Raw genomic sequence first — 26,750 nt, 5'->3', positions numbered from 1 at the left:
TTACTTTTATAGATAGTTGATTTAACAGGTGGGTGACATAGAAAAGTGACGGAGCCAGCAACCACAAGGACTAGTAACTTGAATGAGTCTCCTTAAAATTCAAAATTAGTACTCGCACTAAAAAAGCACCAACAAAAATGGAATTTTTTTTTTCACTCATTCAAAAAACATTTATTGAGCATTTATGGCATGAAGCAGTGGGGATACAGCTGTGGACAAGTCAAATAAATTTATGCTCAGATGAAGTTTACATTATATTTACTTTAAATTTTAAATTCCAAAAGTGAAATTTAAAAACCTGAGTTCAAAAGATAAGCAAGGTGGGGACAGATCCACTGCTTGATAAAGATGGAATACTGTTAACAAGTATATAATTTATCAGATGACGGAGAAATGTGCCTCCCAAAGCCTATTTTTATCTTTAACAAGAAATAGATAAGAGGTCTAAGAATACAAAAAGGAAGAAACTGAAACCTACCACAGGACAAAAAGCTGAAGAAAAAACCTAGCCACTTTAAACACAGATATAAGTCTGGTTTTTCTTCCACACGGGGGACAGAAATTATAGTGCAAAGATCTTTGGAGTCATACAGACGGTGATCCACACTGCTTCACTTGTCAACTGTATGACCGACTTCTGGCAAGTTACTGTAGGCAAGAGCTTCAGTTTCCCAGTTTATAAAATGAGAATTTTATACGTACATTACTGAACACAGTGTCTGGTACACATGTGATATTCACACAGAGCTACTCATCATTATGTCATCTCAACCCTACCATAAGCAATCTTTTAGAATACACAGGGGAAAAAAGGTATGAGAAGACTTAAATGTATCACAACAGCAATTTGAAGAAATGGGAGGGGGAAAAAAATACTTCAGACACCATAGATTGGTAAACTCAAGGTTGACCACCCAGGAAAGTTCTGACTACAAAAAAGGTTAAGAGGTAGCTTGGGTTCAAAAAGAATTTAAATGTACCAGACTAAACCTCCTCACCTCTGTTTGCTTAGAATTACTATCATGGTGAATTGCTTTCAGTAAAGCACAAAAAGTATTGCTATTATGATAGACAAATGGTGACGTGGTCTAGGATCAGTGGTCCCCAACAACTTGGTCTAGGAATTTCAATTTTAAACAAACAGAATGATAATCATCTGACTGAATAACTATACCAATGATGCACACTGGTTGACTGTTGTCAACCTAGAAAGATGTCTCTAAAGATCTGGCACAGGTCTCTTCCTTTGCTGTATCTTGTACAATGACAAAAATGTGAGTAAATATATCAAAGCAAAAAGAGGCGAGGGGAACAAAGGCAAGAATCTTCTGATAGAGACTTTCTTTGAATTAATTCTAGGTCTCAGCGTTGGCACCCATTTATCCCCCATGTCCCCCTTGCTCTGAATTGGTAATCCCTTTCGGTAGTTCTTTTCTTTTAGACTGTGTTTTTTAAATGGCATGAAACTGCAAAGCTTCTTTGCCATATCCCTCTATCCTCTCTGCTGGTATCCCCATTCTTGTCTTCAAGAAAACACCAGAGAGTTTAGTTACTAAAAGCTCTAGGAAAACTGATGATGAAAACAACACAGGGAAGTTATAAAATCATGAAAAATAACACTAAAAGCTAATTCTTGTCTTCATAGAAAGAGATGGCCCTTTTCTTTCTTGGATAGCTCCTCTTAGGTTGGTAGAACTAATTACCACAGAATTATCTTTTTTATTCTTAAATTTCTACCTTAAATTTAAAAGCCTCCAAAGATCCCCTTGGGAGCTGGAGAGATACAAGTAATAGCGAAGACCTGGGGCCATCACAAGCTCAAATGTGATTCATTTACAACAGGGAAGAACTTCAGATTAGTCAGATAGATCATATATCTTTTTCCTTTACCCATTAGTTTACTTTAGGTCATTCCCAAAATATGATTATCAACTGTGTAGTTGACTTTAAAGACATCCTAGCATATTTACTACATTTCAGCTATTTGCAAAATTATTTTTTTTAATGAAAGAATTACCAGACCCTTAAAAGCATTTTAGTTCCTTGGTGATATATTTAGCTATTGAAATGATTCGTTTTTTGACAGTTAACTATCAACTAGTTATTCAGTATATTCATCTTCATTTCCACTTACCTATGCAGTTCTTTAATAGTGGGTCAATAGGCTGTGGATGATCAGAAATAGTAAACTTCACAGCTGTAACCACTGAGCTTCGGGCATATGATGAGCCTAATTAAAAATAAATTTTAAGTCTATTGGTATTTAAGTCAACTAAAATCCATGGACACCTTTATCATTTTCAAACCACTTCAAATACCAGGGTCTTTAATTCCTTAAAACTCTCTTTGGTTGGGCTCCCCTGGTGGCGCAGTGCTTAAGAACCTGGGCTCCCCTGGTGGCGCAGTGCTTAAGAACCTGCCTGCCAACGCAGAGGACACGGGTTCGAGCCCTGGTCCGGGAAGATCCCACATGCCACAGAGCAACCAAGCCCGTGCGCCACAACTACTGAGCCTGTGCTCTAAAGCCCGTGAGCCACAGCTACTGAGCCCATGTGCCACAACTACTGAAGCCCGCGCCTAGAGCCCGTGCTCCGCAACAAGACAAGCCGCCACAGTGAGAAGCCCGCACACCACAACGAAGACCCAACACAGCCAAAAATAATAAAAAACAAAAAAAACCTTTCTTTGGTCAAGAGGGGTATTTCTTATTACTTCCAGGATACTAATGAAGCAAAGTTTACTCATCTTATGAAACGTAATTCCACTAGATTTCAAAAGGAACAATCTCTACCAGGAAGGAGGCAGCCTGCGTGACCAGCAGTGGAGGCTCTATCCCTCACAAAAGGGAACTGGTTAAACCACTATATGACTGTCAAGATTTTTATTAAAAATGAAAGCAATTTCTAAGAATGAATGGCCTTTATTATCTTCTCCTGGGACAACAGGGGTTGACACTGGTAATCTGAAAACTCTTCTAGAATCTTTCATTTGAACCAGGTTAGTTCACCAATTTCAGTACTGTAATTAATTCTAGCAAGCTCCTCTGGCTATATTAATTCAAGAGACATCTGTCCCACATTAAGACAAGAGTAACATTAAAATACATTAAACACTAGAAACTACAACAGATTTATTTAATCATTATCTAACTACACTCTCTTTATCCTTTTAAACAACAAGGTGTCATCTGAATATGGCGCCATATCAATAACATAAGGCAATAGGTTCTACATATAATAAGATACAGAAATGTTTTAACTTCGGCATTAGCCATCTTTCCAGGCAACAACTGCTAATAAACAAAAATTTTTTAGATAAGAAAATCTAGGTACCCACCTGATATTAAATACCCCTTAAGCCGTGGAAGGAGAGTTTCTGGATCAATTAGAGTGAGTTTGCCTAGACATTCAGCAACAACATTTCTGGTTCCTTCTTCTGCACACTCACAGTGCTTTAGCAATAAGGCCCAGATGTTTTCAACATATGGTTTAAGGCCCACCACTGATGCAGAGCTAATAATTTCCTTCAAGGAATGAAGCAGTAGATACTGCCTTTTGGGTTGACTGGTTATTTCTTGTAAGACAAATGGTAGATATTCAGGAAGGTTGCCCACACTAATGCTGCCTAATGCATAGGATGCAGCTGATTTGACTTCTTCGCTAGGAGATGAGAAGGCTTCTAATATGACAGATTTTAGTTCCAGCTGCCCACTTAAGTCAATATGATGCCCAACTTCTCCAAGAGAAAGTAGAGCTAAGAGGCGAATAGAATCTGTAGACCTTGAGTTCTTGACATCTTGAATAAACTGACCCACTACAGCTGGTCCTTCTTTAGGGCATGCTCGAGTAAGAGCAGCTACACATTTGGCAATGGAATAATAAGACTGCTTATGAGTAAGAGCTGTGCTCTGAGAATAAACTGGACCAGTCAGCATGCGCAACAAATCCATGTATCCTAGGTTATTTGTTCCAGTGACAACCAGAGCTTGGAAAAAGTCTAGCATGGCGCTAAGAGCTCCCCCTTGCAATAAAGGTGATCTAACAAGTCCAATAAGTTCATTGAGAATGGATCCACTTATCTTTGAAAGGGAGGAGGGATACACTTTTGCCAGTGTGGTAAGAAAACTGATAGCCATCTGTGAAACATGCATATCACTTTCGCTGATAAGAGGTGGGAGCTCATCTAGAACTGCATCAATCATGGCAGCTGTCAGGCTATCACTATAGTTTTTAATTAGAATATCTAGAGCAGAAAGGGTACCCAGTTTCAAAGCTCTCTGGTTTTTCCTGAGAAATGAAGCAAGGATAGGAACCCCTTCTCCCAGGACGGGCCTCAAATCTATCTTCAAAGGCGACCCAGCAATCAGTGTCAACGCCTTCACTGTAGTTAACCGCGTAATCTCATTCTTCAGTCTCTCCAAGAAAATCTGAAGGGTATTAGGCAAGTCAGAGCCCAAATTGTCTCCAAGGTTGCAAATAATTTGTCCCATACAGGAAATAGCCCTTTCCTTGACTTCCTGATCAATGTCAGCTGCTTTTAACCTCTTAATGGTACAGGTAAATAGATCTTTGATGTAAGGAGTCGCATCAAACGAGGAAGGCTGATCTAAAGGACGAATTACTTTGACAAGCTGTTGAGTAACAAGAAGCGCTTCAGATGTAATCTTGTAAAATGGATCTCCAACACAAGCCACCACTGGAGGGACCAAAGCTTGAACATGAGGATGGAAGACTTGAGGAGAGTGGTTACAGAGGATTACATATAGACAGGACAAAGCATCAATCTTCAAATTTGATGAGCTTGATTTATCATTCAGTGAGAAAATGATTCCTAAAACCCAACCAAAAAAGAAAAATCCAGTATTTTTATCCATGGCACCTTTATGAATTTAAAGCTAGTTTTAAAATTTAAAACGAATCCCTAAAAGATTGCTAAAGTTCCCACTATATATTATCTCTAAAGCAGTCGAAATTCCACAAGCTATGATAAATATTAAAGTAAAAAATTTTAGGGTACGATTTTAAACTTTTAACTTTAGGTATTCAATGGTTCTGTAAAAAAGTTAGTTACATGTGCAAAGTTGTCACAAATTATCCTTTTCAAGGAAACAATTATTTAAGCTTATCTAAGTCTTAATAAAGTCTATAATAAGTCCCAAAAGTGATTTACTATTTCTTTCATACCTGGTACAAGTACAGGAATGTGTTGTGTTAGGGCCCCAGGTAATACATTTACCAGTTCAGTTAACATGTTAAAACAACACTGTCGGGTCTTCACACTTTTTTCCTTCATCTGTTTGTGCAGAGCTTTAACAATGTTGGGAACCTGTAATTATCAAGTGCTCATTAGCTGGTTCAGCTACTGGTACTTCCTCAATACACTTAACACAAATTACAGGGGCTGGGGACAAATGGAAGAATTTTTTTGGTCAAATTCCTAATTCCACTAACTGTCAACAATTTGTACAATACAAACTTTGTTGCATCTACTATATATGTTCTCTTGAAACTATATTTGCTTGATACTGATAAATAAGAGAGCAGAGAAAAGCTATCATTAGCTTTCTACAGAGCAACAAAAGTCTTCCTTGATTAATTTTACTTACGAAATGCACAAGACTAAATAGAGATCTAAACAATAAAATAATTTTCAACCAAAACTTTAGGAGCATAATTTATAAATGGTTTTTGAAACTGAAATAGCACATACAAGCAATTAAAGAAAAAAGACAAATTATAGAAAAGAAACCATTAAATGGGTCCTTGTGTTTGCTTTTCGTTGGCTGTTACAATGAAATCAACCTCACTTCAAATGTAGTTACAAGCGGCAGGAATAAGATTCAAAGACATCTGCTTCTAAACTTCCTAATGTCAGTCAGTAAATCCTAAACAGGGAATTTACCAATAAATCTTATGGATGCCAGGAAACAGACACATACCATATCGAACAATGATGTGAGAGAACTAGAGGCAAAAGAAAATATCTATCTAATTAATTCACCACAGCATCATCAAAATTTCCTGTGATTTTTATCTGCTTTCCATATACTTAGTCAATTGCTTATGTCCTCCATACACTTTATCTTTTCCTTCTACAATTAATCTTCAGTGTTCACCTTTAAGTTCACCACAAACTTTTAAAATTTTTACTACTTGAAAACAAGATAGATATGGCATGTACATCCCCTCCTCTGGTTTAGTTGTTCAGTCCCTCTCAACATCTGTTTTGTAATCTACAAAAATGGACAAATATGTACCCCATAGGGCTGCGGTAGAGACTGCATATAAGATAGGAAAATACCTAGCATGTACTAAATATTCAACAAATGGGGGCTATACAGAGCTAACATTTAGGATCTTAGAAGAGATGTCCTCAAGTGAAAAAAATATGTATTTTATCAATAACAATAGCTGGTATATATAAATACTATGTAGCAGGCTTCACTGTATGTTTACATAGATCATATCATCTCTACCTTGGGTAGACAGTTCTAAGTAAACCCTTACTACAAATGAGAAAAGTGAGGCTTAATAAAATGTCTAAATAACTTGTCCAAGATCACACAGCTAAATTAGGAGGGAAGGAAGCTATGAACACAAGTTGTCTAATTCCACCGCCCTAAGATTTCTCCATTGATCAAAGATAAAGACTACTTCACTGAATCTTAAAGCTAATATTGTTTAGCCAGGAAAAATCAAGAAAACTTCAATCAGAATAAATTATTTACAAGTAATGTAATATGAGCATCCATAAACTACTATACAAACACATCCCAGAACTGTTTCTCTAAAGCTATTCTGGAACTCATATTTCCATATAAAAACACCACTTTAAAAGATCACATTTATTAGCATGACTTTTAAAACACACTTTTAAACTGACCTGACTCTGAAGCATTGTTAAAGGTGTTTCTCCCTGTTCCATTGCATCAGGGTCACACAGCCAACTTTGCACAGGACGAGTTTGCTTCAAAAGAGAAAGGTATGCATGAAAAACATCTGCCTTTACATTCTCTTCACGTTCTTTAAATCTGGATATCAGTGCAGGAGAGACGGTCTTGTAGAATTCTGGAAGCATTTCATGCCTTGTGCTAACTACAGCATCCAAGCACTTAGCAGCTGCACGTCTCACTTTCCAACTCATGTCATCATCGTCACTGTATTCATCATCACTCCCTAAAGAGAAGTTTTAATGTTAACAGGCTATTAATCATAAGAAAAGTTTAATATAGAAAGTGAACTGATATTCATAACTAAGATAGTTTTCTAACTTTCCACTAAGATATACAGCAATAGCTAGGTTTAAAAAAGAACTAGTACTTAAATCGGAGGCAGAATTTACTTATAAAAATTTACACATAAACAAACCTCTAAAGAAAAATTATCTGATTGTGTTTTTAATTTGTTAAACATTTTCTCATTTATGGGTAATGAGCTGCTTATTAACTCTTTAAAATCATTTATTAATACATTAAACTTCTTCAGATTATAAATATTTGTAAAATCATAAATGTCCCAGCCTTTTAAAATAATGTGAATGGAAGTTCAATTCAAAAGATTCACTTGACACTACAGGAAAATCAAACAAACAACTGGGGAGTTTATAAGATAAACTATAAAATAGATTTGTGATACAGATGATGTGATAAAAAGAATGATCACCAATCCCAGGTCATGCTGTGAAACTAATTTTTCAGGGGAGAAAAAGAATCCTGACAGCAGCTTTCTTTGTGACTACAAGGCTTTTCATTAAATTTGTTGATGGGCTATTAGGAACGAATATGCATATTCTCAACCTTTCAAGATATTATCTTAATACAGCTTAAATAAACTATACTTTCTCAATTATAACAAGAAAATTCTGCCCACATAACAGAGCACCAGCTTCTCCAAACTCCTGTTAAACATTAAAGCAATATTCCAAGCATAAGCATTAACAATTCTCTCTCACTTACTATTCTTGCTAACTTTTGTGTGTGTGAAATCTCTGAAAATTATTTCCTTCTAACAACATCAAGCCGAATCAGTTGGGTAACGTGAAGTCAGGAGGAGGGCCTACATATTAGCAGTTCTCAGGACAGTCTAAAATTACTAACAATAATTTCGTTATTCTTAGATATAAGAACTATAGTCCTGAAATGATTCCTCAGTGGGAGAAAAAAGATACCATCACTTCTTTGGCTTATATTCCAATTAGCTTAGTGACAGCTAAATGTAGCCAACTATGCCTTGGAAAATTTTCCAATCTCCAGAAGGCTTACTTAATTTCGTCTTAGCAGTTTATAGTAAAACCCAACCAAATACTGCTAAACTAAGGCATTTGATTTATTCACCAATACCTATTTGAAGAAAAATTATAGGGTACTACCAAATAGATTACTATAAAGCACATAAATAAATGAAAAATTTCCAATGGCAACCCAACTATAGGAATTACTTTACAGAAATATACTTAAAGGTTATAAAAAATTAAACAGCTTAATCACGAAAATTATGTTGGTTTTATAAGTTACAATAACACTATGATAAAAAGATATTTATTAGGTATAATCCATGTACCTGATAAAGCAGCCGAAGGACCTGGTTTGTTATTCAGCATCAGTACTTACCACACTAAAAAAGCCAACAATCAAAAAATCTGGAACATAAAATGCTACTCCTTTTTTTCAAAGGATATTCCTATTATAAGCTAAGGTTTCCCTTCGTTAATATAACACATTTACTGAGTGTCTAATGTGTGTCAAGCACTGTCCTAGGCACTGGGATAAAGCAATTGATAAAGAAAGACTAAAATAAAATCTCTTCCTTCATGAAGCTTACATCCTGGTACGGTAGAAAATAATTTCAGTGTATCAGAAAATGATTAGGTGTAATGAAGAAAATTAAAATGCTGCAAAGGGAGATAGATATGAGTATGAAGTAAGGGGAAAGCCCTGAGATGGGAGACTGGACGAGGAGGGTGTGTAAAAGAAGCGATCAGGTATAACCCCAAAGTTTTTGGCCTGAAAAACTAAGAAGAATGGAGGTGCCATTCTGAGATGGAGAAGTCTAAAGAAGAAACAGGGTCGGGCAGGCAGTGGGGGAAGGGTGGAGAGAAGATATTTTAGACATCTAAGCAGTAAATCAGTTAAGCAGTTGCATATATGAACCTGGAATTCACAGGAAAGGTCTGGTACAAAGGTAAAATTTGGCTTTCAGCATATTGATATTAAAGCTAAGAGACTAGATGAAATCAACAAGATCATAAGAACATAACAGAGAAGTCAAGGACTAAGCCCGGAAATACTCCAAAGTATAGTGGTCAGGGTGATGAAGAGGAACCAGCACAGAGACTGAAAAGGAGTAATCACAAAGACAGGAGGGTGTGGTATCCTGGAAGTTAAATACAGAAATGCTGCTGAGAACTGAGGAATAGGCAGACTCAAACATCTGAGGTCACTGGCAATCACCAGAAGACTGGATTTAAGAGAAAAGAGGAAAAAAGGAGTTGGAGAGCATTCATTCTTTTGAAGAGTTCTGTTGTAGGGTAGAGAAACTGGGCAGTATCTGCTTGACTCTAAAATGGGATTAAGAGAGGTTTTTTCCACCCTTTTTTTAAAAAAAAAAGATGGATGAAGTTACAGACTTTAGAGCAAAGTCATTACCTAAATTCATTCAAAGAATCAAACTTAAAAGTATAACTAACAGGAAATCCACCGATGCATATACCCGATAACTTAAACATTTCTATTATGATTCTTTTAATACTAGCAGAAACAACTAAACATGAGCAACCCTGTGTCCTTGAAGTGCTACTCCTTTCCAGAGTAAATACCACAAATCACAGCACAATGACATCAATCATACGAGCCTCAGAAATGCTTAAATTATTCATGAAAGTTAAATGGAGCCTCAAACAATATTTAGGATTTCTCATTAAAGTAACTATGTATGAAACCAACCAAACTGCTATGAATGTTATCTATAGGTACAATTTTTAAAATAACATTCATTTCCCTCCTTATAAAAACACTTTGTAGAAAATTTGAAAAATAAAGAACAAAAGTCACTTATAATTGCTTGCCAAGAGAAAAACACTAGTAACATTTTTTTCACCATATTTAAAAAAATAAAACTGGGACAGTAATTTTTGCTACCCACTTTTCATTCAACTTATTAACTGCTTTAACAAGAACATGATTTTGAACATGTTGCATAGCAGTTCAATACATGGATGCCCCATAATTTTTTTTATCAATTTGCTCTTGTTGAATATTGTGGTTATTTCCGCTTTCACTATCATAAGCAAACAAACAAACACAGTACAATCTGGGTAAGAATCACCTCCATCTATTACACTGGGTCTTTCATGAAAATGTAACAAATTCCTTCTATTTAATTTGAAATACCTTGGTCATCATCATCACCACCATCTGCATCCATGGCATTTTCATCTTCATCTTCATCATCATAATTATAATTTGGATCATAAGTAAGATACTTAAGACATATATTTATAATGGTAGAAACATGAGGATATACTTCCTTAGGACATCTGAAGAAAAAAACAAAAGCTGCCTTGAATAATTATACTTTTTTCCTTGATTCAGTATCTGCCAATTTTGCTTTATTACCAGATATTTTTCCCTTCCCTTTACCATAGTATAGGAAAGTGGTTTCCAGCCCTCAACACCAATGATCCTTCATCTTTCCCTCCCACTGACTTCATGTTTTAAAAAAGATTTACTTTTCAAATTACTCTTATTAAATCAATTTTAAGATGAACTCCACAACCCCACACACACTTTAACATCTCTGAAGTCAGATGATTCTTATAATAAATGGTATGACGTAGTTAGTGTGGGGTCATACAGAGAAATCTGTATACGCTCTATCTTCTCAACACACGGCTAGAACACCAAGCCCAGATAAATGTATCTTCAGTAACTAGGATTATTGGTGAAAATGCCAGTGTACATTCATCTAGGCTTGGTCTTCTAACTTTATGTTGAGAAAAGACAGAACATATAATAAATGCCCAACAATAAAGAAATAATTTGTATTTCTCAATTAAAAGGACAGAAATGCATCCCACAATTTCTGATTTTAACAATTTGATATGACTATAAAAGCTCCTTATCAAAAACCCTGAGTGGCAAATAACTACTTATAATTACTGCAAATAACAACAGTGAAGTCTCAAGACACTGTGCTACTACACTGTCAATTCTAGCCAAAAGCAAAAAAAAACACCCCAAATCTCACTACTTAGCCAGTATAGCCTTCTTGTACATAAATACAGTTTTTATTATTAGAACCAAGGTTCCAAAACTGAGAATCACTGCCCTAGCAAAATGGCTGTAACACATCTCAAAAACTGTTGAAGAGAGATGAAATTCACTAGTATACATTTCTGACCAGATAATTAATTTATCCTGGTACTCTCTCAGGATAAAGACTACATCATTAAAGTAAACTGAAAGACAATTATAAATACCTTTCCCAAGTTCTTTAAGGAAAGTCCTAACAATAAGAAGGAAACATTTCAAAATAAATGTAAGGATTGTATTTTAAAATAAAGATGATATTCACTTCAAATACTGTATTGGTTATCAGTTATTATTTAATAAAAACTTAATTAAAACACATTTGAAATCCAAAACTCAATCCCAGCTGTCATTAAAACCCATTTCTCTTCACCCACCTAATCTACATCTTAATTATTACTCTATTCTTAAGAAAAATTTTTATTTGAAAAATATAGATCTTAAAAACTTGCCTTCTCACAAATGATTCAAAGGCTTGAATGCAGTACTCTCTTAATTCATCGTCATCTACATTACAAAATTTTACCACCAAAGGAATTATCTTCTCAAGGTATTCACCTAAGAAAAGCATATTAGTTCTTATAAACATTCGTTAATATTTTTTAAAGAAAACTTTTCAATACATAAATATTTCTTACCTATTCTATGACCAGCTTGCCTACTAATAGCAGCAATACATTGTATGTAGGTTCTTGTTGTTGACATGGAATCATTTTTGGACAACTCTGACAAAAGATGTTCAATAAGATCAACAAAAACTATATTTCCACAGCTCATAACCAGATGGCCAAGAGCAATAATGGTTCTTTTCCTCACTGCAAGTCTAGGGCTGGTCAACTGGGGGAGCAGACAGGTCAGAATTGAAGGATGGAAATTAACAAGAAGTCCTCCTTGCCTTAAAATAAAATAAAAAGAAAACAAATAAATACAAAATGTCCAAGTACTACTGAAATGTCTGCCCTCTGACCATCTCTTGATTACCCCTTCTCCCTATTGTCTTTCCTCTACAAATCTACACACTAAGTTTCAACGATCTTGTTGGTCCAACCCTCTCTTTCAAATCATTTCACATGTGCAGTTCAATGACTCAATAGCAGTCAAACGTCTGTGTCCTGCCAGGACAGTGCTAGTGATCAAGTCACACGCAGGACAAAAGGTCTAACTGAGGGGCTTCCCTGGTGACGCAGTGGTTGAGGGTCTGCCTGCCAAGGCAGGGGACACGGGTTCGTGCCCCGGTCCAGGAAGATCCCACATGCCGCGAAGCGGCTGGGCCCGTGAGCCATGGCCGCTGAGCCTGCGCGTCCGGAGCCTGTGCTCCGCAATGGGAGAGGCCACAACGGTGAGAGGCCCATGTATCGCAAAAAAAAAAAAAAAAAAGGTCTAACTGAATTTTCACTACTTATCAAATTAAGCATAAATTCCTCACCCTCCTCAACAAGACTCCAATGTATCAAAATGATCTCCTACCACTTTTCTATTCATTCTATATTCTGGAAAATTAGAATACAATGTTTCCCAACTCAAGACTACTTACATATTCTGATATATTCTATGTTTAAGCATAGACACCTGTGCCCTACCCACTTTTCAAAACTAAATTCAAATGCCACTGTTTCCACAACAAACTTTCTTGGATCCTTCCATTTTAAACCCCCAAATACACTATACTCTCCGTTAATATTTAGTCCAATTCTGCCTTACATTATAGCCATTTGTGTTCTTACCTCCTATCGCAAAGTATAAGCTCTTTGTGGGCTAGGATGATAGCTCTTCACTTTTACTATATATTTGTACCACATGAAGGCACTTGATTATTTTCAAGTTCAAGTGAATTAGCCACAAATAACAGACAAATAATGATGACGTATAATGATTGTAAGAATCAGGGACAAACTGAAACTGACAGGTCTTTTAAGGTTACTTCCCCATTGGAGTTGCTTAGATCTCTTTCTATATTCCCAAGTTTGACTTCCAGAGGAAAAGTAGAAAAGCAACAAATATATAAAGCCAAGTTCCTTCCACCCTCACAACACATGCTCTAAAAAAACATGGCTGCTGAAGAATACCAGCATTATTTTAACTGGAAAACTTGCCACTCCTACCAGCACATTTCCTTATCCAAGTAGATCATTGTATTCAAGAACATCAAAGAGTAAAACAAAATATAAAAACTCTGCTGAAATGTTTAAGTCACAAATTTTATTATTTTTCAAAACTACAAGAAATATGCTTGCTATGCAGTATTACATAATATAATTAGCTTTTTTCTTCCCTCACTCCTAACCACACACATTTATAAAACAGACACAATTTAAACATGAATAATTTTAGACCAAGTTTTATTATATTTATCCGAAAGGGTTCTTAATAAATGCACAAATATTTGTATTATAAGTAATACAAACAAGTCATGTTTACCTGCTCAACATATCAGCCATAATATCCAAGGCTTCTAGCTGAACAGAGACATCTTCCTGCTTTGCTATTGCACTGGTAAGACGCCCAGTAATCTTTTTACATACATTAGCAGCTAATGCAGAGCCTGCATGAATAAGAAACCGATTATGATTTCAAGGCAAGTATGTTGAATTCCACCTTATATTCATGCTAGTTAGCAAATACTCAGCAACTCTAAACTTGATTTTAAAACTGACTCAAGAGATCCATGTCAGAAAAATATGTTTCAAGGGACTTCCCTGGCGGTCCAGTGGATAAGACTTCGCCTTCCAACGCAGGTGGCGCGGGTTCGATTCCTGGTTGGAGAGCTAAGATCCCACATGCCTCGAGGCCAAAAAACCAAAACATAAAACAGAAGCAATATTGTAAAAAATTCAATAAAAACTTTAAAAATGGTCCACATCAAAAAAAATCTTAAAGAAGAAAAATATGTTTCAAATCAGGTTTTTCAATCAAATAATTTATTAGACATAAGTAAGAATTAGACCCCGCTGCAGGAGTACACAAAACAGGGAAAACAGTATCGATTCAGTAGAGTCTACTGGACAACTATTTCTGTGCACTGGCATGAATGCCAGCTATGGAGCTAACAGTAACTGTAGTGCTTACACCTCTAGATTGGAAAGCAGTGATGACATTTTTCTCTATTTAAGTCCTCTTTACTAGTAACCTAATAAGATCCTTTCCAATCCAAACAAAGTAGAAATGTTGTTCCAGGAGACTCATCAATAAAGATTATGACTATTTTAAAGTAGATCTGTGTTGTTACTGACCAGGGAGAAAAAAAAAGGAAACAAAAAACTGTGAAAGTAAAAATCTGAATGGTTAATAGAATTCTTGTTAGAGCCAGAAATCAGCTAAAAACAAACATGTTTCAATGAGAGGGAAAAAAATAAGGAAAATATCAATGTAGCTAATACAACTATAAATAACATACTTCAGAGTTGGTGAAATAAAGTAACATTGGCATGATACAGTGAAAAAAACCCATCATCTTTGGATTAAAAGATAATGGGTATGAATCTTCGTCCAACCAGGTAATCAAAACTTTGGATGAATTAACTTAATCTCTGAATTTCAGTTCCCTTATCAACAATCTACATTTAAGACCTCCCATATGACTGACATTTTTAGACAGTGAAATAATATACACGCACTATCTAGCATGATACCTAGCATAGAGAATAATATTTATTAAGTAAATGAGTGAAAACTACATACTAAGACTACATTATTACCAATATACCTCTTTCCATGAAAGAGAGTAATTTCACTCCATTTGCAGATGAGACAGTAACTTTAGCCTGAAATTTTAGCCTGTAGCTTAGCAGTCAAGACAAATTCTAAAACTTACATTACATGAACATCTGTCAGAGGTCAAAAGCTAATTACTTGACAAATTCGTTAATTGTAGTTTTAAATTTTAAAAAAATTATAAGTAGCTATAAAAGGCTCAGCCTTAATTAAAGATACTAGTAAACTGAACTCTTTCACAGCTGTCTTAATGGTGCTAAGTTTTACATCATAAATTCTAAAGCAAAGCAAAATTAACATTGAAAATAGAAAGCTAATCAGAAATAACTCATGATTTTGGTTATCTTTTCTCTCATTGCATAGGCTGGCTTAACTCTATTCTGCAAGTCACATTTAATACAATATAAAATCTTATTCCAACATAAAAATCCTTCAGAACTGGTATTCCAAAGAGATACTTAAATTCAATCAAAATAATATTTTTAAGCAAAAATAAGACTCCGGACTTTTTTTTACAAAGATCTTTTAGGGATAGATACCTCTCTCCCTCCCTGGTCAGGAGGGGAAAAAAAAAAAAAAAACGGTGGAGGAGAAATACCTCCATTTATAAAAGGGAAATAGGAGAAAAAAGCATTCTTGCTTACCACTGGAAGCTGGAGGGAGTTCTCCAATTACTGTTTTAAGGCCAATACTCGAAATATCTCGAAGTTGCTCCTTATCAGAAAGCATGTTAGTGCAGAGGGTATCTACAATTGTCTCTACTTGGTATTCTTTCACTTTACTCACTAAAGGGCCAAGACTGTAACATAAGGAAGAAAAAACATTTTTTAAATCTAGATAAACAAAAACAGAAAAACAGATGAGTGAAAACATTAACTTTTCTGCCTAGCAACTGTCAACACGAAATAAATGCTATGCCTGTAACATAGATAGTATATGAATAAGAGTGTTAAAAAATTCTTAATAAGCTCTTTGCAGTTTCCAATTTTTTCCCACTTATTTTCATCACAGTATCATGAAACTCGAAGATGCTTTCACCTTCTCCCGACAAACCCTTCAAATACACACAACATCCTTTAATAATAAGAAGGCTAATTAGGAGTCTGCTCCTAACAAGGATCCTATGATTTACCTGCAATAGAAATTCCATCCAGTGTATCACATTTTCCCAACTGTGACCCTTCCTTCCTACCATCTATCATCAACTCCAACTCATGAACCAAAAAATTTATATTCTTTTTATTTTCTTGTTTAAATTTTTAAAGTATCAAGTAACTGGGAAAAGCTCTTCCACCGTGTCCTTGCCACAGAATTTAGCACATCGGAGATAATGTTTATTGCATGACTATTCATTGAGGAGCCATTGTATTCAAGACTGTATTGAATAACAAAAGTATGGCCCCTATCTTCAAAACTTTACCATCTGGTTGGTGAGGTAAGGAACTCACATAACTACTTTAGAAATGATGCAGGCATTCACTACTCTGCACAATTAAAAAAAAGAAAACAACTTTTAATTTCAATGTTAGTATTTATTTACAGACAGGAGACTGCACCTTGGAGACAGATTTTTAGGTACTTGTATTTATGGAGTATAGTTAGAAAAAAGAGCACTTCAAATGAGAGACTAGGATGAATAGAATACATGCTGAAAGAAATGAGAAGTCAAAAGAATTGCTTGATGCAAAAGGCAGATGAAACACAAAATAGGAAAGGCAAACACCTGGGATATTAAGGAGAATCTTTAAAGTTAGGCCAATGAATTTAAATGTGATGTGGTAAAGTTGGGAGCCAATGCATTTTCTCAAGCATTAGTGACATGATGAAAATAATATAATTTGATAAATGCTCAGATCATTGTTTCACATACAGATTCTCAATAAATAACAGCTGACTGACTGCCTGACTAGAAAAGTAGTAGGCAGTATGATCTGGGGAATTAGAGGGAACTTTCCTCAACATAATAAAGGCCATATATGACAAACCCACAGCCAACATCGTCCTCAATGGTGAAAAACTGAAACCATTTCCACTAAGATCAGGAACAAGACAAGGTTGCCCACTCTCACCACTCTTATTCAACAAAGTTTTGGAAGTTTTAGCCACAGCAATCAGAGAAGAAAAGGAAATAAAAGGAATCCAAATCGGAAAAGAAGAAGTAAAGGTGTCACTGTTTGCAGATGACATGATACTATACATAGAGAATCCTAAAGATGCCACCAGAAAACTACTAGAGCTAATCAATGAATTTGGGAAAGTAGCAGGATACAAAATTAATGCACAGAAATCTCTGGCATTCCTATACACTAAGGATGAAAAATCTGAAAGTGAAATCAAGAAAACACTCCCATTTACCATTGCAACAAAAAGAATAAAATATCTAGGAATAAACCTACCTAAGGAGACAAAAGACCTGTATGCAGAAAAGACACTGATGAAAGAAATTAAAGATGATACAAATAGATGGAGAGATATACCATGTTCTTGGATTGGAAGAATCAACATTGTGAAAATGACTCAACTACCCAAAGCAATCTACAGATTCAATGCAATCCCTATCAAACTACCACTGGCATTTTTCACAGAACTAGAACAAAAAATTTCACAATTTGTAGGGAAACACAAAAGACCCCAAATAGCCAAAGCAATCTTGAGAACGAAAAACGGAGCTGGAGGAATCAGGCTCCCTGACTTCAGCCTCTACTACAAAGCTACAGTAATCAAGACAGTATGCTACGAGCACAAAAACAGAAAGACAGATCAATGGAACAGGATAGAAAGCCCAGAGATAAACCCACGCACATATGGTCACCTTATCTTTGATAAAGGAGGCAGGAATGTACAGTGGAGAAAGGACAGCCTCTTCAATAAGTGGTGCTGGGAAAACTGGACAGGTACACGTAAAAGTATGAGATTTGATCACTCCCTAACACCATACACAAAAATAAGCTCAAAATGGAGTAAAGACCTAAATGTAAGGCCAGAAACTATCAAACTCTTAGAGGAAAACACAGGCAGAACACTCTATGACATAAATCACAGCAAGACCCTTTTTGACCCACCTCCTAGAGAAATGGTAATAAAAACAAAACTAAACAAATGGGACCTAATGAATCTTCAAAGCTTTCGCACAGCAAAGGAAACCATAAACAAGACCAAAAGACAACCCTCAGAATGGGAGAAAATATTTGCAAATGAAGCAACTGACGAAGGATTAGTTTCCAAAATTTATAAGCAGCTCATGCAGCTCAGTAACGAAAAAACAAACAACCCAATCCAAAAATGGGCAGAAGACCTAAATAGACATTTCTCCAAAGAAGACATACAGATTGCCAACAAACACATGAAAGAATGCTCAACATCATTAATCGTTAGAGAAATGCAAATCAAAACTACAATGAGATATCATCTCACACCAGTCAGAATGGCCATCATCAAAAAATCTAGAAACAATAAATGCTGGAGAGGGTGTGGAGAAAAGGGAACCCTCTTGCTGGTGGGAATGTGAATTGGTACAGCCACTATGGAGAACAGTATGGAGGTTCCTTAAAAAGCTACAAATAGAACTACCATATGACCCAGCAATCCCACTACTGGGCATATACCCTGAGAAAACCATAATTCAAAAAGAGTCATGTACCAAAATGGTCATTGCAGCTCTATTTACAATAGCCCAGATATGGAAACAACCTAAGTGTCCATCATCGGATGAATGGGTAAAGAAGATGTGGCACATATATACAATGGAATATTACTCAGCCATAAAAAGAAACAAAATCGAGCTATTTGTAATGAGGTGGATAGACCTAGAGTCTGTCACACAGAGTGAAGTAAGTCCGTAAGAGAAAGACAAATACCGTATGCTAACACATATATATGGAATTTAAGGGAAAAGAATGTCATGAAGAACCTAGGGTTAACACAGGAATAAAGACACAGACCTACTACAGAATGGACTTGAGGATATGGGGAGGGGGAAGGGTAAGCTGTGACAAAGTGAGAGAGAGGCATGGACATATATACGCTACCAAATGTAAGGTAGATAGCTAGTGGGAAGCAGCCGCATACCACAGGGAGATCAGCTCGGTGCTTTGTGACCGCCTAGAGAGGTGTGATAGGGAGGGTGGGAGGGAGGGCGACGCAAGAGGGAAGAGATATGGGAACATACGTATATGTATAACTGATTCACTTTGTTATAAAGCAGAAACTAACACACAATTGTAAAGCAATTATACTCTAATAAAGATGTAAATAAAGATGTAAATAAATAAAAATAAATTTAAAAAAAGAAAGAAGAAAAATAAACAGAAATGTTGGAGAAATCCAAGAACAGCGCAATCCAAATGGATGGAAATGATAATAAGAGACATGGCATATATGCAGAGACCTAATGTGAAACAATACAAATTGGGATTTGAAATAAAAGGAATTCCAAAAATGAATTTAAAGACTTGTAGCTTCTAAAATGGCAAAATAGCTTTGTTGGACTAAACCTCCTGCAGATAACAATTACAAAATCTCTAAAACTCTATTTTAGAAAACAATTTGAATGCATAATGATGCAACTAAAAACAGATGGGAAAAAGTGTCTACCTAGAATTCCATATTCCGTGAAATCACCCTTTAAAAATGTAGAATAATAAAAATTTATATTAAAAACAACTTCAGATAAAAGCTGAGACTACATGGCAACCAGACCTATACTACAGAAATTGCCAAGGGAAGTTCTTTAGGCTAAAGGTAAATTAAACCAAATGATAACTCAGATTTACAGAAAGGAATAAAGATCACCAGAAATGGTAAATGTGTGTATACCTAAAAGGCTACATTTAAGAGACTATATATTTTTTCTCACAACTATCAATAATACTGTATTATGGACACACACACACAAATTTAAAAAATAATAGTAGCAGATAGCCAGGAGGAAGGTAAATGGAAAAATGTTATTTCAAGGTTTATATAATTTATATCAAGTGGTACAATATTAACTTTTAAGACTGTGGTAAATTTAAGATGCAATTTATAATCCATAGCCTAGAGTGACAATTTTTAAAATAACACAAAGATGATGTATCTGAAAAGTCAACAGACGAAATCAAAATTAAATATTATAAAACAAGACACCTCCCAACTTTTGGTTTCAGGAACCCTTTTAACAGTTTGAAAATCAATGAAGACCCCAAAGAATTTTTCTTTATGTGGGCTGTATGTATCTGTCAATGCTTACCACATTAAAAATTAAAAGTAACAATAATAAAGGCACATGTTAACATAAATTTAACATTTTAAAGGAATAACTATATTTTCCAAAAAACAAAAAATGAGAAAAACAGCTGTTTCACATTTTTGCAAATTAATGTTTGGGCTTAAAATAACTGGATTCTCACATCTGCTTTTGCATTCAATTTTTTGTGATATAATGTGTCATGTAGCCTGTGGAAATTATACCGTATACTTATGGGAAAATGAGCAAATTATACCGTACACTTAAGGGAAAATGAGCATCAAAGGGTGAATAACACCTTAGTATCATTCATATTACAGTTTTGAACTTTCGTGGTCACAGATGTCCCAGGGACCCCCAAATCAAACTTTGAGAACTGCTGCTATAAAATATTTGATTAACCCAAAAGAAGGCATGAAAAAAAACAATTAAAAACAAACTCCCCCCAAAAAAACACACAACAAAAGAAACAAATGGAAAAAAAAAAAAAGTAAAATGGCACACCTAAATCTAACTATATCAATACTTAACAATAAACAACAATGGACTAAAACACTCATATCAAAGGGAAGAAATTATGAAACTGAATAGAAGAAAAAAAAGCAAGACCTAACCATCTGCTGTCTACAAGACGCATAATTTTAAAACACAGGACTTCCCTGGTGGGTGGCACAAAGGTTAAGAATCCTCCTGCCAATGCAGGGGACACGGGTTCGATCCCTGGTCCGGGAAGATCCCACATGCCACGGAGCAACTAAACCCGTGCGCCACAACCACCGAGCCTGCGCTCTACAGCCCGTGAGCCACAGCTACGGAGCCCGCGTGCCACAACTACTGAAGCCCGCACACCTAGAGCCGGTGCTCCACAACAAGGGAAGCCACCACAATAAGAAGCCGGTGCACAACAATGAAGAGTAGCCCCCACTCGCCTCAACTAGAGAAAGCCCACGCGAGCAGCAACAAAGACCCAATGCAGCCAAAAAATAAACAAATACAAATAAAAACATATTAAAAACTGAAATAGAGAAAGATACACTAATCTTAAAAAAAACTGGAGCAGCTATATGAACATAAGAAAAAATATATTCCAAGAAAAAATATATTTCAAATGTATTTACAAAGAAACATTTTATACTCATAAAAACATCAAACATTAGGAAGACATAATTATAAATGCGTATGCCCTAATCATACTTTAAAATACATGAAGCAAAAATTGGCATTAAAGAGAAAAACAGATAAATTGACAATTATAGTTGGAAATTTTAACACTCCTTTCTCAGTATTTAATATCAAGAAAAGAAAAAACAATCACAAAGGATATAAATCTGAACAACACTATCAGCTACCCTGACCTAACATTTATAATATACCATACCCAACTACTGTAGAATACGCTTTCAAGTGGACAGGGAACATCCTCATCCACCAAGACCTATCATATGCTGAACCATAAAACCAATCTCAATGAGGAGACAAAGGAAATCAAAACAAATAAACCTCCCTGAAACCTTAAAGAGTATGGTTCTCTGACCATATGCAATTAAATTAGAAACCATTAAAAATAAAAATAAAGATCTAGATAGTCTCCAAATATTTGAAAATTGCTTCTAATCACAATGGAGATTAAAAATATTTCAAACTGAATAATAAAAATACCACAATTTACTTAGAGAATATATACCTTTAAATGTTTAAGAATTAGAAAGGAAAAAAATGAGTGGAAAGAAAGGAATAATAAAAGAGAAGCAATCAGTTAAATAAGGCAACAGACAATAGGGAAAATAACAAACCCTAAAGTCAGTTCTTTGATAAGATTAGTAAAGTTGGTAAATCCCTGATTAAATGAATTGAGGGGGGAAAAAAAGAGAAATCACAAATTACCAAAATCAGGATCGAAAGAGGGGGATATTCACTGATGACGATTGTTTAGACAGACTATCCCCAGGAATCAACAAAAATTACTGTAATAATTAAGAGATAGTACGGTTTGCAGTTACGAGATTCAGTATTGTTAATTGTTGATTCTCTCCAAATATTTCTATAGCTTCAACACAATCTCAATCAAAATTTGAGCAAGCTTACTTTTAAAACAGAAATTAACATTCTAAAATTTACATGGAAATACAGAGAACTTAAAAAATCAAAATACTCTTGAGAAAAGAATGAAGCTAGAGAACTTACACTACCTTACTTCAGACTTCTATAGATCTACACCAGTGTTTCTCAACCAGGGGTGACTTCTGCCCTTCCACAGACATTTGGCAAAGTCTGGAGACATTTTTGGTTGTTCCTACTGGAGGATGAAGGAATGCTACTGGCAAAAATAGTGGGTAAAGGCTCAGATACTGCTAAACATCCAACAACACACGCAATACACAAGATACCTCGCCATAACAAAGAATTATCTGGCCCCAAAACTCAACAGTGCCAAGCCTGAAAAAGCCTGAGCTATGCTAATAAAACTGTATGGTACTGGCATTAGAACAGACAAATAGATCGGTGGAACAGAATAGTCTAGAAATAGACTTACACTTTTATAGTCAACTGACTTTGACAGAGATGTCAAAGCAATTCAGTACCGAAACGAAGATGTTTTCAATAAATTGGTACTTCAATAACTGTATTTCCATATAGAAAAAAAAACAGCTCAATTCCTACTTCACAAAAATTAATTCTAGATCACAGGACTAAAAATAAAAGCTGAAACTACAAAGCTTTTAGATGAAAACACAAGAGAAAAATCTTTGCAACATAAAATATTTCTTCAGCACAGAAAGCAATAACCATGAAAGTTGAAATTAATTTATAAATTAAATCAAACTAAACTAAATTTTAAAATAACTTAAAAACTTAAGATCATCAAATTGGGAGAAAATACTATAATACATATATGTGCCAAAGGACCTATATCCAGAATATATGAACTCCTATAATTCAATAGTAAAAAGACAGCCTCAATTTTAAAAACAGGGAAAAGTCCACAAAAAAATAAATAAATGGCCAATAGACAAAATGACATTAGACATCATTAGTCATCAGGGTAATGTAAATTAAAACTACACCTATACACCAACTGGAATAGCTAAAATTAAGGAGTGACACAACCGGGATTTTCTTGGTGGTCCAGTGGTTAAGACTACAGGCTTCCACGCCTGGTAGGGGAACTAAGATCCCGCATGCCGCGGCCCAAAAAAAAAAAGAAGAGTGACACAACCAACTGCTGATGATAATGTGGAACAACTGGTACTTTCACGTAAAATGGTAAAAATACTTTGGCAAACAATTCCACAGTTTCTTAAAAATCTAAATGGACAAAAGCAATTTCATTCTTCCTAAGAAATAAAGACACATGTCCTGAAAAGGACTCACACAAGAATGTTCACTGTCTCTTTATTCACAATAGCCTAATACATCCAACATAAAACCAATTAAAGGTGAACAATGTTGACCTTAAGTAGGGAAGTTGTGAGGTAAGGACACAATTTTATCTTTTTCAAATGGTTATCCAGTGTTTTGAAAAAAGGTCCAGCTTTTCTCATGATGCCACCAACTGCATCATGTAACGAATATTTTCCATTCTGTTTTACACTACTGGTCTATTAATGCCTCACTACCTCACTGCTTTCATTTTAGATAAACGTAATAGTATGTTTTCGTATCTAGTAGGGCTAGCCAACACACCTCCAACTCCAGAAATTTTCAGGGAATTTTTTGTCTATCTTGAGCAAATACCCTGTCCCTCTTCTCCCTTCCACGAAAATATACTTTAGAATCAACTTGTCTAGCTTGTGGGAAAAACTTACTGATTTTTAGAATTAAGTTAGCATTAAAATAACCCGGAGAGAACTGACAACCCTGTTGAGTTATCCTATCCAAGGACCTGAGATGTCTTTCCATTGGTTCCAAGTACATTTTTCTGAGAGTATGTTTTTGTTATTGGTCAAGAGTAAAGTTTTTCTTCTATAAAAGAAAGTTTTTAAAAAGAAAATTGTAACCTTACCTTAAACCATGCAACACCCCCACCCAAGGTCACCACTGTAACATTTCTTGTCACGTTTATTGCTAGGCATTTTGTCTTTCTGTTACTATAATAAATGGACATTTGTTTCCATATCTTCTAACTGGTTATTTGCTTATGTGAAGGCTACTTATTTCTGTTCATTAATTTTACATCCAGTTCCTTCATTGAATTCTTACTGTTTACATTATTCTTTTCTTCCTCTGATCTATTAACATGATGGAATAAAAATATTAATAAAGCACATAATATTAAACTGTCCTTATACTCTTGGGATGAATGAACCTCACTTGGTCAAAGTATATTATACTTAATGTATTGCTGGATTTTATTTTGAACATTTAAATGAAACTGGTGTGTAGTTTTCTTTTTTAGTGTTGTATTTAGTCAGAATTTATCATCAGTATTTGGTTTAAAAATAAGACTGGAAAGTTTTCATACTTTATGTTCTGAAATAGTTCAAAAACTATCTATACTGGAATTATCTGCTCTTCGAGGTTTCAAAGAGTTGTGTGAAAGATTTCTGGGCATGAGTTTCTTTTGGGTGATGAGTTCTTTGATAAATTTTCCAATTTCTATCTATTAGGATTTTCCCTCCTCCAAGAATCAGTTCTTGGGTTTTATCACCTAATATATTACTTTTGTTAATATCTTAATTCCTTTCTTATTTTCCTGAATATACATCATTTTCCCCCCAACCTGTTAAATTTTAAGTATAAAAGATCATCAAAAGCTCAAACGATCAGGTTTCTAACAAGTTTCATACTCAAGTGAATAAAGACCTGTGTACCTCTCACCTCTCAATCTGGGACAAAGCCTACATTTTATTATCATTTTTAAAGGCTGCTTATTGCTCAGCACATAATTTGAACCAAACAATTTTGTTTATTAATAAGCACATGGCAAAAGAAACAAAAGATGAAAAATAATTATTTAAGTAAAACTAGACTCATTCGCATTATTCTGCAATTTACCATTTTTTGAAGACCCATTTGATTTTAAACTTGCTAATGTTCCAAGTTAAAGCAAGTTGTACTACATGTCTAGAAATTCTATGCTGACCAATGATTTCTCATACTTTTGCCTCTTTTTACAGAGGATATGTAAAAGCTTAGCCTAAAATAAATGTAAAACCTTTATAAGAAAATCCAACAAAGGTAATGAGACAATACTTTATTTAAATTGATACCAGATATTATATGCCATACAAAATGACATAAAATTCTATAATTTAATTTTTATATGAAACCAGAAGTTATACTTACTAATAACTTACTTATAAATTTTTAAGGGTTTCTAATGTTTGGTATGCATAAATTAAATAGATGCACTAATACAATTTACCAAGAACTCAAATTCTGTACCTTTAACTAAGAATAAGAGTCCAGTGGTCAATATCACACCTAACAAGATGCTGTCAATGCACCATACACACAAAGGTAACTGGAATTCTCAATTTTTAGGAGATTCTTTGTAACTACTGTATCATCAGTGTCAATTAAACTATGGTTTTAACTGTTGTTATCCTTTATCAAGTCTTATTTTTTACTTCCTTGTCATTGGTTCTTAAAACCACCCCTCCTCCCCGGAATACAGAGATGGATAGGCCTTTTAACCTAGCTAAAAAACCTGGCCAAACAAGTAAGAGAATTACTCTTTCTGGAGTTTCCTACATGTATTTCATAAAAATTAAAATAACATGTCCAGCCAATACAGAAACTACATATAAGGAAATGTGTCTCATGTACCAAGTACAAATACTAAACCAAATCACCTACAAATTCTAAAGAAAAACTCCAGAAAGACATAGTACAAGACTAAGATAATCTACCAGTTATTACACTGAATTTTTTAAAGGAAAGTGAAGGCGGTAGGAAGCAAGTAAAAAACAACTTACCATTTGACAGCTAAATTCTGTACCTCTCCATTTTTATCTTCCAGTAACTTCAAAATCATTTTCACTACCTTCCTTTCACTATCATCATCCAACTTGATGGAATCTTTCTGCAGTTCTGTCATCAAATCATTTGTAGCCATAAACCTGTCAAAAAATTAAAATTTGTTGGTAATTAAAATTTTTTAAGCACTAATAAAAATCACAGTTTTCAAATCCAATGCTATCATTCATATCTAAGTCCTGATCTAGTCTTCTAAACAAGGTATCATTGGCTAAAATTATTTTCCCCGGGTTAGTGTTGATTTCAAATTTACTGACCGGACCTTCAATGAATACTCTTTCATTCTAATAAAGTTGACCACTGAACAACGTGGCGGTCAAGGGGGTCACCCTCCCCCCACCTCGCTAAAAATCCATGTATAACTTTACAGTCACCGTCCACATCTGCACTTCTGCATCTGCAGATTCAACTGACCACAGATCGTGTAGTACATGTAGTACATATTTATTGAAAAAATTTCCCATATAAGTGAACCTGTGCAGATCAAACCCATTGTTCAGGGGTCAGCTGTAATTGCATTACTGCTTT

General features: G+C 35.0%; 1 protein-coding gene across 1 annotated transcript in view; it reads right to left on the bottom strand.

Annotated features, from left to right (window-relative positions):
* Positions 1-26,750, bottom strand: part of CAND1 (cullin associated and neddylation dissociated 1) — a 53,410-nt gene that overhangs the window by 4,674 nt on the left and 21,986 nt on the right. The window contains exons 2-11 of the mRNA XM_082665897.1: positions 26,162-26,305; positions 15,661-15,815; positions 13,724-13,847; positions 11,944-12,200; positions 11,758-11,863; positions 10,388-10,533; positions 6,883-7,175; positions 5,184-5,325; positions 3,337-4,830; positions 2,135-2,230 (exon numbers count right to left, since the gene is read on the bottom strand). Coding sequence (XP_082522023.1) covers positions 2,135-2,230; positions 3,337-4,830; positions 5,184-5,325; positions 6,883-7,175; positions 10,388-10,533; positions 11,758-11,863; positions 11,944-12,200; positions 13,724-13,847; positions 15,661-15,815; positions 26,162-26,305 — 2,957 coding nt within the window. The remainder of the gene's footprint in view (positions 1-2,134; positions 2,231-3,336; positions 4,831-5,183; positions 5,326-6,882; positions 7,176-10,387; positions 10,534-11,757; positions 11,864-11,943; positions 12,201-13,723; positions 13,848-15,660; positions 15,816-26,161; positions 26,306-26,750) is intronic.

This window comes from Grampus griseus (genome assembly GCF_964374135.1).
Source record: "Grampus griseus genome assembly, chromosome: 11".
In the NCBI taxonomy this organism is placed as follows: Eukaryota; Metazoa; Chordata; class Mammalia; order Artiodactyla; family Delphinidae; genus Grampus; species Grampus griseus.
Note: the sequence above shows the minus strand (reverse complement) of the source record. Positions and strands in the feature narration are given on the sequence as shown.